The 14953-nt window shown below is 39.5% G+C and overlaps 1 protein-coding gene across 1 annotated transcript in view; it reads right to left on the bottom strand.

Annotated features, from left to right (window-relative positions):
* Nucleotides 1–7097: 7097 nt before the first annotated feature.
* unc45b (unc-45 myosin chaperone B) overlaps nucleotides 7098–14953 on the bottom strand; it is a 12981-nt gene continuing 5125 nt past the window's right edge. Inside the window, exons 4-20 of the mRNA XM_037680475.1 lie at nucleotides 12827–13002; nucleotides 12609–12698; nucleotides 12309–12476; nucleotides 12012–12177; nucleotides 11667–11837; nucleotides 11414–11585; nucleotides 11006–11306; nucleotides 10807–10901; nucleotides 9553–9694; nucleotides 9010–9150; nucleotides 8804–8931; nucleotides 8539–8605; nucleotides 8335–8448; nucleotides 7933–8048; nucleotides 7714–7831; nucleotides 7481–7636; nucleotides 7098–7377 (exon numbers count right to left, since the gene is read on the bottom strand). Coding sequence (XP_037536403.1) covers nucleotides 7105–7377; nucleotides 7481–7636; nucleotides 7714–7831; nucleotides 7933–8048; nucleotides 8335–8448; nucleotides 8539–8605; nucleotides 8804–8931; nucleotides 9010–9150; nucleotides 9553–9694; nucleotides 10807–10901; nucleotides 11006–11306; nucleotides 11414–11585; nucleotides 11667–11837; nucleotides 12012–12177; nucleotides 12309–12476; nucleotides 12609–12698; nucleotides 12827–13002 — 2594 coding nt within the window. The 3' untranslated portion in view covers nucleotides 7098–7104. The remainder of the gene's footprint in view (nucleotides 7378–7480; nucleotides 7637–7713; nucleotides 7832–7932; nucleotides 8049–8334; nucleotides 8449–8538; nucleotides 8606–8803; nucleotides 8932–9009; nucleotides 9151–9552; nucleotides 9695–10806; nucleotides 10902–11005; nucleotides 11307–11413; nucleotides 11586–11666; nucleotides 11838–12011; nucleotides 12178–12308; nucleotides 12477–12608; nucleotides 12699–12826; nucleotides 13003–14953) is intronic.

The raw sequence follows: 14953 nt of genomic DNA, 5'->3' as shown, positions 1-14953 counted from the left end.
CTGTAGTTTATCATTGCCATTGTTTACTGTTCTGTCTGGAGCAGGTCTCTTGTAAATGAGTCTTTGTGGCTCAATGAAGCCAACCTGTATAAATAAAAGGTTGAATAAATCATTATGTATATCTATATATTCATTCAACCTTTATTGATACAGGTTAGTTCCATTGAGCCAATAGGACTCATTTACAAAAGAGACCTGGATTTTAACAAAGAGTGATGACAACAGTGGATAACAAACTGTTTTTCAATTGTAAAACAAACAAACAATTAAAAAAACTTAAATGTGTATGAATCATTTGTGAATGTCTGTTGTTGTTGTTGTTATCAGTGTCTTTTTATCTTGTGCTCTTGTCCAGTCTCTCCCTGGACGATGTGTGTGAGGGTGGACATGTTTGGTGGTTGCTGTGTTGAAGCTCCATGGATCAGCCTCTCTGCAGCTCTCAGCACCTTCACTGAGCCTTGAGGGAATCACTGAGCTGCTCTTGTTCTTCACAGTTAGAAGGTGGGAGCTCTCGTCAAATGATGATCTCCAGCATCATCTTGTTCATGCCAGGCTTTTCATCCACTGACCACAGCCACCTGGAAACATCAGGGGACCAGTAGCTGTTTAACACATCTGGAAGGAAACCAGTGAGATTTTAATATGACCATGACCATCATGATTTGATGTTATGTGGGGGAGTGGTGGAGCAGAGGTTAGAAGATGGGCCTGTGATCGGAAAGTCGCAGGTTCAACTCCCGGTACCGTCAACATCAAAATGAGGTGGAAAAGGTGAAACACCCACACCTGCCTCCACCCTCAATGGCCCCACTCTGGGCCCCTGAGCAAGGCACTCACCCCCATCATCTGCTCCTAAACAGGTCTCTCTAGAAAATGAGTTCTCGTGACTCAGTGAGACTACCTGTATAAATAAAGGCTAAATGAAAAAATAAAAGTTTAAAATAGAAATACTCACATCATGAGGCCGAGGTTGTGTGTGAGACGTGCACGTTCCTGAGGTTGTGTGTGTGACGTGCACGTTCCTGAGGTTGTGTGTGTGATGTGCACGTTCCTGAGAGGCCACAGACAGAGCAGCTCCAGCTTTTTTTGTTTAGTTCCCGTAGTCCTGCAGTTTTCAAGCTGAAATGAAAAAGCATCATGAATATGAACTTTACAGTCTATAGTTACCTGTTCATATAAACACATGGAGGTGTCTCACCTTGTGACTGACAATAAAATATGTAAATTTATGAACGTTAATGAACTTATAATGATGCTCCTACTATTTGAAGGTGAACCGATGGTACCACACCATCTCTCAGTCGGACAGTCTGATCAGTTTGATCAAAATCCTCCTGTTTAAAATCCTCACTCCTCCGATGAATCCTCCTCAAACTTCCTCCTCTTCCTCACATCTTGTTCTTTGGGAAACCTTCAAAATGAAAACAGGAGATTTGTGTCTACACAAAAACATTGTACAAAGGAGGTCAAGCTTATTTTCTATTTCCTATATTCTCCCTAGTTTTATTTTTTTATTTCCTAGAACTTAAACAAAACTCCAATTATGATGCATATCTCTTGATAATGAACCAAAGCTACTGAAATAGTGAGTATGCTTGTTAGAAAAATATTCCTGTCATCAGACCTCAGTCAGCTTCATTGCAGCTGAACACCGTGTTACACTGAACATCACATCAGCTGGTGGACATAAATACAGTACAGTAATATTATATTCACAAAATACTAACAATAATAAGTTCATCTTACTCGTGAAAAGTTATCCCACGAGACCTGACGTCAACAGTCCGTCGATTAGAACAGAAATAAGCTGCGAAGTGCTGAAACATCTGCTTTAACCAAATAAGGACGACCGTTTCAAGATGGCGGCCGAAAATCCTGCGCCGCAGCAGCCAATGAGGCATCTAGTGTTTATATCTATGTGCTGACAAGCCCATAAGGTTTTTTTTCCCCTAGAACTTTATTAACAACACAAAACAGAACAATGCAACAAGATACAAATACAAACTCGTGAAGGCTGTCATAACTACATTTCACAAAATAATGAGAGAGAAAAAAATATCAATCAACCTTTATTTATACAGGTAAATCCCATTGAGCCTCGAGGACTCATTTACAAGAGAGACCTGATTTCAACAAAGAAAGATGACAACAATGGACAACAGCAACAACAATAAGCAGTTATAAAAACTCATACTACAGTTTTTTTTTATGGGTTTTTTTTTTTTTTTTAACAAATAGGATGGCTAAAAGGAAAAAGGTAACAAAACCAAAAAAACTACTAGATTCCGAGACAAATGTATAAAACTAAAAACAAGAACATGTCTGCATTGGTCCCTGCCAGGAGTCCAACAATAAACATTAAACATTAAATAAATAAAAAACGAAGGAGTATGGCTATATGAGAAACATTGTTTTAATTATAACAGTAAGTTTTTATCTGTTGTGAGATGATTCTAGCTGTTTTGCAGTTTTTTAATCTACTTGATGAAGAATAGTATGACTTAAAATCGTTCATAAAACAGGAAGGAGGGCTTATTATCCCTCCTCTTACTACAGTTAATGTGGTACTTTGCAGTTTCTGATGTCTGACCAAAGAATTTGTATTGACATGAAAAAAATAAAAATGCTCGAGGGATTCATCTTCTGTTTTTCAAAAGGCACATAAATCAACATCCAATTTAAATCTTTCAAGAAACATGGCTACAGGATATATGTATCTCATTTATTATTTTATTTTTATTATTTTAGTTCTCCTTCACTTTAGGAGACATAGGCCATTTGACAAATTTAGAATGAGCAGAAGTCATTATGGTTTTATTATTTATATTGGTCCCTGGTTCAAATCTCGGTCCTTTCTGGGTGGAGTTTGCATGTTCTCTCAGTGCATGTGTGGGTTTTCTCCGGGTACTCTGGTTTCCTCCCACAGACCAAAAACATGCATGTTAGGCTGATTGGTAACTCTATATTGTCTCTAGGTGTGAGTGAGAGAGTGAATGGTTGTTTGTCTCGTTTACCTCTATGTGTCCCTGTGATGGACTTGCGACCTGTCCAGGGTGTACCCGCCCCTCGCACAATGATTGCCGGACATGGGCACCGGCGACCCCCGTGACCCAGAAAGGAAGAAGCGGGTAAAGATAATGGATGGATGGATGGATTTATATTGGGAGGTTTCTTGAAAGAATCTTTGTTATAATCAGTAAATACTTTGTCGCAAACATTCATTGATAATCTTATGGCATTTTAAGTCAACTAAGTTGCAGTCATTTAATTTTAATGTGGGCATCAAATCGTCACCTTTGAATAAATAATATTTTTAATTAATTGAATCAGCTGTTGGTCAGGCTACTTCTTGTTGTGCCATTAACTCTAAAATATTTATTGAATCAAGTGTTTACCTATGTAGGTAAAACTAGATGTTAAACAACCATTAAAATACAGTAGAATGCAGGAAATGGCATCTACTTTATTAAAAATTTTATGGGGGACGACCCCCAGACCCCACTCCCCCATCAGTGTCTCCTCCCCTCCACACACACACACACATTACAAATGCTTCTGACATCAATGGCCAACACGTTGCTAAACAATTACACATATGGTGTCATATGGTGTTCAAAGTGCGTTCAACTGAACTCGGTCTGGATGATTTGTTTCAACAAGAGTACATAGCATTTATTATGAGCATTTGGATTTTTACACATAAAAATACATTTGATAGTTAGAATTTGAAGTATATTTACTGTGTATTATGGTAATTAATTCTGTATTTTGCCAGATTATGGTGATTCTGGGGTCATGATGATGGGGCCCTTGAAGATTGTTGCTCAGGGTACAGTGAAGTGTTAATCTGGCCCTGAGTGGAAAGCTCCGCCCCTCTCTTCACCCGAGTGTCCAAGACATGCAGTCACAGATCAGATGAGATGAGAACAAAGTCGATCAATGAACTGTAGCCTAGGGTGTCCTGGTGCCAAGAGCACATATGGATACCCTTATGCTTGAACATGTTGTTCGTTATGGACAATCCTTGACGAGCACAGAAGTCCAACAACAGAACACCACTCAGGTTCACATCAGGGGGGCCATTCTTCCCAACCACACCCCTCCAGGTCTCACTGTCATTGCCCATATAAGAGTTGAATTCCTCCAGCAGAACAATGGAGTCCCTAGGAGGCGCACTCTCCCATACCCCCTCCAAGGACTCCAAAAATGGTGGGTAATCTGAACTGCTGTTTGGTGCATAAGCACAAACAACAGTCAGAACCCGTCCCCCCACACGTAGGCGGAGGGAAACTACCCTCTTGTTCACCAAGGGCACTCCTGCTTGGTGCCTCTCACCAGGGGCAACTCCAGAGTGGAAGAGTGTCCAAGCCCTCTCAAGGAAACTTGTTCCAGAGCCAGAGCCATGTGTCGAGATGAGTCCGACTATTTCTAGCCGAAACCTCTCAACCTCACACACCAGCTCAGGCTCCTTCCCCACCAGAGAGGTGACATTCCACGTCCCAATGGCCAGCTTCTGTAGCCGAGGATCAAAACGCCAAGGTCCCCGTCTTCCGCCACCACCCATCCCACATTACACCCAACCCCTTTGGCCCCTCCCACAGGTGGTGAGCCCATGGGAAGGGGGACCCACGTCTCCTCTTCGGGCTGTGCCCGGCCGAGCTCCATGGGTAAAAGCCCGGCCACCAGGCGCTCGCCAGCATGCCTCACCTCCAGGCCCAGCTCCAGAGTGGGACCCCAGTGACCCACGTCCAGGCGAGGGAACATTGATTCCATTCATTTTGCTCATCATAGGGGTCTGTGGGCTGCACTTTGTCTGGTCCCTCACCTACGACCTGTCTGCCTTGGGTGACCCTATAGGGCATGAAGCCCCTGACAGCATAGCTCCTAGGATTATTGGGACACTCAAACCCCTCCACCACAATAAGGTAGCAGCCCAAGGAGGGGATAATTGAGAATACTAAACTTAATATAACAGTTTGTTGTTTGTGTTTCTGTTGTGTGACAGATTATTCTGTGTACTCCAATCTCACTGACAACACAAGTTCATGAAGTCCACACATGGTAGCAGAGAAAATAAATCAGTACTCCAGGTCACAAGATTTTTCTCTTGAACTTCAGAAGGACATGACAACATTTTTGGATAGATAAAAGTTTTTTTTTTTTTTGCTAGAATTGTGTACATATATGAATTACTATTTACTTTAGTATTTTCTCTCTAGATAATCAGTGATTGCAAGAAGTATTGTGGATCACAAAACAGTGAATGTTAGTGAGGTGACATCATCAAACCACAAGAAGTGTGTGGGAGAGCAGAATGCACAGAGAGCGGCACTTGGATTCAACAGGACAACACAGACAGATTTATGTTTCTATTAACTGGGTAACACTTTATTTGAAGGGGTGTTCATAAGGCTGACATGACACTGTCCATGACACAACACCTGTCATGAACAAGTCTTTATGAATGTTCATGACTGTTGTCATTAAGTGTCATTCAGTAAATTATGACACCTTTAATGCAAAGATGGCATTGGTCAAAATGTCTTTGCCATGACAACTTGACATTAACCAAGATAAAAATGTCAACTTTGCATTAAAGATGTCATAATTTACCTAATGACACTTAATGACAACAGTCATGAACATTCATAAAGACTCGTTCATGTTCATGACAGGTGTTATGTCATGCTTATGACAGTGTCATGTCAGCCTTATGAACACCCCTTCAAATAAGGTGTTACCATTAATTGTTAAAAAAACACACACTTTCAATAAATCTTACACATAGTGAAAAGAGTTCACAGAGGGAGATGGACATTTAAACATGAATTTAAAGTCGGGTATCATTACATGTCCATATTAGCGTTGTTCTAGTGCACTGACAATTGTAACAAACTTGTTAACATAAACAAAATGAGCAAAAGAGAGGATGTGGGTTCAGCCATGTTGAGACTTCAGGTAATTTGGAACAATTTTGTCAAGTTTCTGTGACATAGGGCTACTGGAGACATTAATGATATACACATTTGTGATCTTGTAGTGAATCAAAACTTGTGTGATTTTGACGTTCTTGACTTGACTTACGTATTTTCAAAGTTTTTTTTTTTTCTTCAAAATTACCAAACACTGTGTTGCAATTTGGAACACATTTCAGGTCATTTAAACCTAAATTTAAAGGGAATACTATTAAAAATCATCACATTTAAATTGTGTCTTGTGTCATTTACAACTAAATGGTTTGGTATACTTCGAGTCATTGACAGTAATATTACACACACTTAACCTTTTCACATGTGAATGAACACATTGAAGGATTCCGAAATATATCATATAAAGAAGGGATGGAAAAGACCCAATATATTTCAATATATAATATAAATCAGTGGAAGAAGCCACAGACTTGTTGCTTCTGTTCTCTGAAGCCTACACAGCAAGCAGCTAAAGAATAAACAGATTATAATTTTCATATTCTGACATTTGTTCAAAAAAAGCTTTATTAAAAGTGTCATGTTTCTTTCATTTAAAATAACACAGAAGCCTTTAACTAGAAGCCTAGGCCCAAGTCATTCTTACAACTAAAGCAGGTGGAAATGTTTAAATCTTCTGAAAATGTCTCTAACTACACCAAGAATTGTAACAATAAGATAAGTAGCGTTTAGTCAGCTTGTAACATATCAGTATTATATAATTATGAATAAAAAAGGAAATGTTTTCAGTAAACATGTTTCCAGTATTGTTTATACGTTTTAGGCCTCTATCACAAAGTCATGGATGGCTACATTATTAAATTTAAACATCATAATACATCATTGGGGCTATATATTTTTATGGTCTAGTTCAGATGGTAAAGTCAAACACAAAAATATATTTAAATAACCAAATAGCCAAACAAAAGCACACAAATACAAATATGGAAAACAATATCATTGTGGAAAAATAACCTGTTTGCCAAATCTTAACAAATATCCTAAAAAAAAGTAATTTATATTACTGTAAAATTACAGGTAAGTTGATGAATCGTTTGAAAAACTATTTGGAAAAACAGTCTCTTGTTAACCAAGAAAATACCACAACAATCAAAATGTTTTTTGCTGCTCCGGCGTCTTAGGACAGGCCTGTGAAGGGCTTGATAAGACCCAAATCCATGGCTTTGACAAGGCACGTGCGGGCCACATCAATGGCCTCCTGCCTCTTGGGATTGTCCTCTGCTTTGCCAATCACTGTGAGGATTTCCAGCAACTCGCTCTCGATCAGCTTCTTGGCCAGCTCGCCATCATCAGAGTTGAGCATGTTGTAGATGACCACAAGACCCCGGTGCTGGATCATAGGGTTGGTGTGGAGACATAACCTCTGCAGGATCTCAAGCCACTGGGCCGTCTGTTGGAAGAAAACAGTCATTCGGTTTGTGAAACTCTTTGTGGAGGTTGTAGCTGCAAAACAAACCCTCTAATCTGGCACCACTGATCATAGCTGAACGTACCACCAGGGTCACTTTGATGCAGAGCTTCTTCTCAGCAGCAGTGATCATGGCCAGAGCTCCGGCTGCAGCGATCTGAAGTTTGTCATCATCTTCTCCACACAGCAACACCAGCAGCTTCAGCTTATCATTCCCATCTTGAAGATACCGTGCTTGGACCTAAAACACACATTTACTTATTTATTTTCGTTCAGCTAAGCTAAAGTGTCCTTGTGTCGTGTAGTATCTGTTCCCACCTCTTTGCACGTCACAAGATTGCACATGCACTCTGTGGCAGCTAATTGAATTTTTTCATTCTCTTCAAACATGTGGTTCTCAATCTCAGGCAAAGCCTTCTCTTTGACGATTTTAACCCTGCAACACAAGGAAGTTCAAAACCACAACTGCGGCAGAGCAGTCACTTGTGCAACTTCATTCATTTTAACATTTTGTCGACCACAATGTCCTTTAGTCACCTTAGTTTTTCACTGTAGCCAGCCAAGTTGGTGAGTCCTCTGAGAGCTTCGTAGTTCTGTGATCCTTCTTTGTCTGTTTGCAAGAGGTTGACTAAAGGCCGCACTACTTCATAAACCTGTCAACCAAAAAATTTAATTGAGAACTGCCTTTATTTTATAAAAAGGCTTTGTTCAATCACTGTAACGTTACATTCTGGGGCATGACAAACAAAAAGTTACATCATCACAACAGTGCTGGCAAATAAATCCTTATTTTTATCACATTAAAAACATCTCAAAGGTTGAAGTAAAAAAATGGGTACACAAAGGGTGTGTGGGAATAGTGTGCTTTGTTTCTGTAAATTGCCGTTTCAGGGTGCGTGACGATGAAATCGTCAAAGTGTCTACAGCTGAAAGTCTTACTCTTTCGCCCGGGAAACCGATTTCTGGGTTGGATACAGCCGCAATCTTGGCAAGAGCGAAACTTGCTTTCACCTTTCCTGTTTCTGTACCTTCAATAGCGAGCGGTATCAAAGCCTGAGCACAAGGACAAAAAAGTTTAAGAATATTAGCAGCAAAGGCAAACCAGGAAACATCTAAAGATGAAAAAGTGTGACAAAGACACACCTTTCCTCCGCCTTGGGCAACAATTGTTCCACGATCTTTGGGATCTTCTGCTAACGCCAAGAAAACCCTACACATAAAAGTAGAAAAAAAAATTAGAATGTATTCACAATAAAGGAGATATATTCATTGTTTATTCCAGTTTTCTATGCCTCACTTCATGATAACTCAATGGAAAAAATAAAAACAGGAAGGAAGGTGGTTGAAGGTGGAAATTTCAAGTCATATGGTGTGTTTGTAGATGCTGACTGATTGCTGACAGCCTAACCTTGACAGCAGTTCCTTGGTCTGATCAGTCAGGATAGAGCTGTCTGCTTTGACCATGACAGCCAGAGCTGACGTGACTCCAGCCTTCAGCAGCCTTTTCACTCTTTTCTCTATAAAGTCCTTCTTGTCCTGAAAAAAGAAAACATTTTGCACACAGCTGACAGCTCATGCAAGTGCTGTGGTGTGAGTTTCTTCTGCAGCTCTTACCTTGGGGTGTTGCTGTGGGACGTGCTGTTTGGAGAACTGGGCCAGCTGGACCAGCTCAGGGATGATTTCTTTTTTATCGTAGCTGTTGGTGCAGTTCACCAGGGTGCAAGCAACTGCATATAGGATTGTTTTATCTCTAGACTAAAAACACAAAGAAATCATTTTTTTGTTATTATCTGTCTGATTTAGATTTGTATGCATCGAACTTGCTGAGCTGAGGCTCACAGGCGTTCATGTCTTGTTCAGTTTTATTACTTATATCAAAAAGTCTCAGGCCTTTTATTGACATTTTTGACCAATAAGTTCATGTGAATGATAAGAAGCACATATTTGTGTAAAATTTGGTGACACTTTAATCTGCTGGGAAAAACATGGCCTATTTAACATGTATAGAAACATGTAAATTTCCCCTTAATTTTATTTGGAAATTTGTGCATAAAGGGGAAAACTAATCATTTCTAAGCAGAACATTATGACACACACAGAGGTTTCTGAATGGCTTGTGTATAAACATGATGCTGTATAAGTAGTTTCATGTAGTACCTTAGCCAGTTCAAACATTGCTTTCATTGAAAGCTCGTCTTCCACGAAGTCGTCTTTCACATCAGCATCATTTGTCAGATAAGCCAGACCTTCAATGGCCCACTTCCTTGTTTTGGAATCAATCTGAGGATTACAAAGCCACCTACAAAGGAAGAAAATAAACCATTTAATGTATGTGTGTGGTTATGACATGTAACTATAATTGTGTCTCATACTGTATGTGATATAACCACATATGTGGTTGTTATTTGGTCAGTACTGATTTGGCATTTATGCAACTGTTTTTCGTATTTCTTTCTTTTTTTGTGATCTAACTTCTGCATAACTTCATTGATTTCAACATTCAGTTCATTCAGGAAATGAGTGTTATGTGTTTTTGGTTTTTGTAACTTTCATGATTTTCATCATACTTAACTTTATTTTAAAAAGTTTTCCACCATTGAAATACGTTGAAATATTTTCAGTTTCATCAAAAATCTTTCACTTTGAAATCTGCTTCAGTAAACTCTGCTCCATTTGTCTCCTTTTGAGACTTTTTGCTTTTAATTATCATTCTACTACTTTTAGCTTCTACCATTTTCCTACTTTTTGCTTTTAGCTAGCTTTTTGCTGCTTTTAGTGTTCAGCTAACCTTTTACCTTTATTAACGAGCAATTCGCTCCTTTTAGCTTTTAGGTAGCATTTTACTTATTTTAGCTTCTTCTTTTTTTTTTTTTTAAATAAAGGTTGAATGAATTTTAGCTTAGTGTTTTGTTTTGTTGGGTTTTATCAACTCGGTTTCAGCTTCTTCAACAAATTCCAGCAGTTATTTCATTCAACACTATGCACTTTGCATAAAAAGTGTTTCAGAGTGCTGGACAGGGTTTTCTCTGTTGCAGGTCCAAGACTGTGGAATGAGTTGCCACTGCTTGTCAGGTAGGCTCCCTCCCTCACAGTTTTTAAGTCTCGATTAAAAACCCACTTTTATTCCCGGGCTTTTAACACTGTGTGATCTGTTTTGAACATATCTGTATTCTACAGTGTTAGCCATATAGTTATTATAATAACTAGTTAAAATATAGATACAAACAGCAGAATATATACATTCTGCTATTTGTATCTATATTTTTATTTTACTTTATTTTATGTTTGCTGTGTTTGCTTGTTTGTTTTTCTGCTGTACAGCACTTTGGTTGGCCTTGTTGCTGTTTTAAGTGCTCTATAAACAAAGGGGTATGGTACGGATTGCAGTGTAGAGTAATATGTGTGACTCACTTCCTGCACTGCTTGGCCAGTTTCTCTGTGGAGCCTTCAGCAAACTGCCTTAAGCCATAATCATCACCTCCAGCTGAACCCAGCTTGCAGAGACCCTGCAAAGGACATGGACTAATTAAAGCTCTATCATTGACTTAATGTGTTTGAGAACTCCCTTTGGATCTGCATTATGTTGAAGTCCTGTTTTTGTCACACTCACCACCAGAGCACGAATCTTAATCCTCTCATTCTTTGTCTTCTTGTAGATGTCCTTCAGCAGAGACACACCATTGGTAATGAAGAAGCTGGCACGGCTCATCTTCGTGGATGCATGGATCAGCGCCTCCACGGCAACCATCTGGTCCACCTCGCGTTCGGAGCCACACAGTGCTACCATCATCTCCATGATGCCTTGCTGTCCCACCAGGGAATTCCCAACGTCAAAGGGACCCTGCAGGATTCCTGAGATGGTGTTGATAGCGTGGAGAGACTTGTCCATGTTGTTGGGGTCAATCTTAGATCTGAGGGAAAGAAGTGAATAATAAAGACAACAGAAGAATCAAATTTAAAACATTCGTATTAAAGCTCTTATTAATTTATGCGCATGTTTGTTTTTGTAATGACATACCTGACATATTCACTGCAGATGTCCCTGAAGTTGGTTCTCTCTGGATCACATTTCAGGTTGTCGTAGAGCTTGTTGAGAAGAACACTAGCAATCAGCTGCGTGTTCTCTGTCATGGGCAGCTGGTCTGGCAGTTCAGGAACCTGACCACAAACCTTCAGGATCTTCTTCAGACCTGAATAAACAAACCCATACATCATTGAGTTGAATCAAGAGACAAAAAAAAAAGTCAACCTAATGGAACCGCCTGGCTCACCGTTATCTATAGTGAACAAGGTCCTGGAGTTGTCTTTCGCTTTCTTGTCACTGCAAGGTACATTTTTGCTCAGTAGGTTCAGCGCCTGGTCTCTGCCATGGCCAGACACCTTTTTATTGGCAACCATCTCCAGAAGCGCAAGAAGAATTTTTTTCAAATCTTTGGCTGCATCTGGAATAAAATGTCACAATGACTCAGTATGTGGTGAGGTTGAAAACAGTACCAACTGCAAAATGATCTTAAATATTTGTGCTTTGTAGTGTTAAACCAATGATTCAGCAGGAAAGACTGAATAAAAGTGTCAACAATATTATTATTACTATGTCTGAATATTATTTTTCCTACCCAAAACTAAAGAGGCTTCTTTCCCATAATCCCTTGCATCTGCACCAGTGAGGGAGTCATTGATGTTCTGAAAGAGGCTGCATGCCGCCAGTGCAATTTCCTCATTGTCAAGAGCCATGATGCTGCATATTTTATCCACGCCTACCATGTTAACGATGGCCATAGCCTATTTAAGAAAAGGATAATGTGAGGAAAATACTGTACAAATAATTCATATGTACAAATGTAAAGTTAAATTCATTTTCAAGGATGTGGTCAGAGAAGTTTTCCAGATTTTTTGCCTGTGTTTGGACTCACGCGAGCTTTGTGTCCCGTGCACATTCCTGACAGAGTGCGGACAGCAGCCAGGATCATCTCTGCTTTACCCGTCTCTATCATGTTGACCAGCAGAGCTACTCCGTTACTCTGGAATATCCTCTCTGCTCCTGCGTCTTCCCTCGACAACACAATCAAATTGTTGGCCGCCTGTAGAAATTACCCAGAAAGAAACGCTGTCTAAACACTGCTAATGAACTTTTCACCCACAAGCAGACAAAAAGTAAACACAGGAGGTTGGTTCACTTCCTGTATCTGCTGGTAACTTCTCAGAATACCCACTTTTTCCCTCTTTTCTTTGTCCATTTCCTCATCAAGGAGAATGTCAAACATGTTCTGCACCCTTGAATCTGTGGAGAATGTTGTTTTGAGCTGTGGAGACAAATGTCAAAAAGACTGTTCACACCACTTTTTGCTCTTTTGTTGAACTTGTTTAGTAGTACTAATTTCATGCAAAGAAATCATGGTAAATTTGTATCAGGTATGTTATCCTTGCTGACCTTGGCCTGGATTTCTGTTCCCAGCCTGTGGAGAGTCTCCAGAAAGGTTTTGTTCTTTGGCTCGAGGGTGGCACATCTCTGCACATCTTTGAAAGCCATGTCCAATTTTCCGAGCTTCTCCAGAGCCTGACAGCGACGGTACAAGGCTTTAATGTCGGCTGCATCTTCATCAATTGCTGTGGAACAGCAAGGGAAGAAGTCAAGGGTCCGTGTAGGTCCGTGTACATTCAGGCAGTTCGTTTAAAACAAAAAATTAATTAAAAAAACACTTGTTTTTTCGTGTTTCGCAAAGCGTCATCCGATTTCCGATTTTGTGCACAAAACGAAAAAAATCGGATAACAAGCGCTCACCTTTGATTATCACGATTTCATTTTTGACAAGTGGTCTGACCCTATGACAATCTGACAGTATATGACTAACCGACAGAACACTGGAAGTTTCTCTGTTCCAAGCAAGTAGGTATCTCTGCAGACAAATTCAGAAGGCATATCTGGGTGGGGGGGGCACATCTGATCTGATCGGACGAGGCGTATCCGGGTAGGGGTATATCTGATTGGACTATAGGAAAAAAAGCCTAAACGAAAGAAAAGCCGTTTGTGTTAACTACAGGCATATTATGTCTATGGTGTTAACCGGTTCGACAATAGTGGCGTCTGATGAATAGCTGGGTGTGTTATTCGCTGGACATTTTATACACTGTGTGTTCACTTTATTCTGTACTCTGTATGTTCACTTTTTGCATAGTTTTATATTTTTTACTTTATTCACATCATATCTATTTGTGTGCGTTATAAGCTGTTCACTTATACTTCATCACATAGAGGTGGAAAACTTGTTTGCATAGATACAGCACTGAGCAGGAAGGAGGGGCCGAATCGTTTTTCTGTAGACAGAAAAACGAGACAAAAGTAACTTTTGAGACTGGTACCAAAAGCCAGTTAAAACTATTTTTTCTTTGAAAGATAAGAAATATGACTGCGTGGTTGCCAAGGTAACCTTAGATTGACTAGGTGGTCAGCCAATAGGAGAAGATCCCCCTCCGGGAGGGAGTGTTAGGAGACAAGAGATGTCTCCAAATGGCTCGACGCTCAGGTCCAAGTTTTAAAAACGGTGTCAGGGAGTTAAAATAATGTTCACTATTGATCCATTACAAGGTCGACTAGACAGTATTTTAACTGGAGTTGATGACAAACTGGAGTTGAAATATCAGTGGAAATGATCAGAGCCTATTCCTTTGTTAGTTGTGTCTAATGCCCCTTTTGTTCAGGCAGACAACTTTTACTTAAATGTGTTTACTGCAGTTAAAATGACACATTGGTTTTGTTTTGTGCTAAATAGAAACTTTCAAAGGTAAAATCATTCCTCTTTCTTATTTTGCTTAATGGCATTGAACTCTGCAGGTCATCCCTGAAATTCTGACGCACAGAATCACAAGTCCAAGTGTGAACTGTGTCACAGAGTAAACACAATAAAAACATGTATTATCTGCAGCATTGTTCATTAAAATGGAACAACACTATTAATGCATTACAGAAAATATGCATATGGTAGGCAGACTTAAAGATATGTAGACCATTGCATTATGTAATACATTCAGGAAGTACTTTTACTTTTAGTACTTTAAGTATTTTAAAAGCAAGTACTTATTTATTTTTACTTAAGTAAAAATGTTAATGTGGTACTTCTACTTTTACTAGAGTACATTTTTGTCTGTTTATTTATACTTTTACTTAAGTACAGTGTTTGAGTACTTTCTCCACCACTGCTAATCAGAATACAAAAACATGAAACAGGAAAGTGTCAATATCGCGGAGAAACAGACACAATAGAACATGTGATTTTAATTTGTCAGAGATATGAGAGAGAAAGAAGATACTGTACATGATGGAGGAATTTAGAAAGATTAAATAAATATTTAATATCACAAACATAACAAAAAAGGTTGAATCATGTCATCTGGACTTCGTTTTTTTGTTAAAAAAGAAACATTTCGCCCCTCATCCAAGAGGCTTCGTCAGTCTGAGGCCTAGCCATCTGGTATTACCCAGAAGCCACCCTGACTCTTGTGTTTCAAGCCTGCCTCAGATACCCCTGAAGTCTGGCCTTTTCACTAATGGTTTCAAAAA

The sequence above is a fragment of the Nematolebias whitei genome, chromosome 8 (assembly GCF_014905685.2).
Source record: "Nematolebias whitei isolate Nwh7 chromosome 8, NemWhi1, whole genome shotgun sequence".
NCBI lineage: Eukaryota > Metazoa > Chordata > Actinopteri > Cyprinodontiformes > Rivulidae > Nematolebias > Nematolebias whitei.
This window is presented reverse-complemented; position numbering and strand designations above follow the sequence as displayed.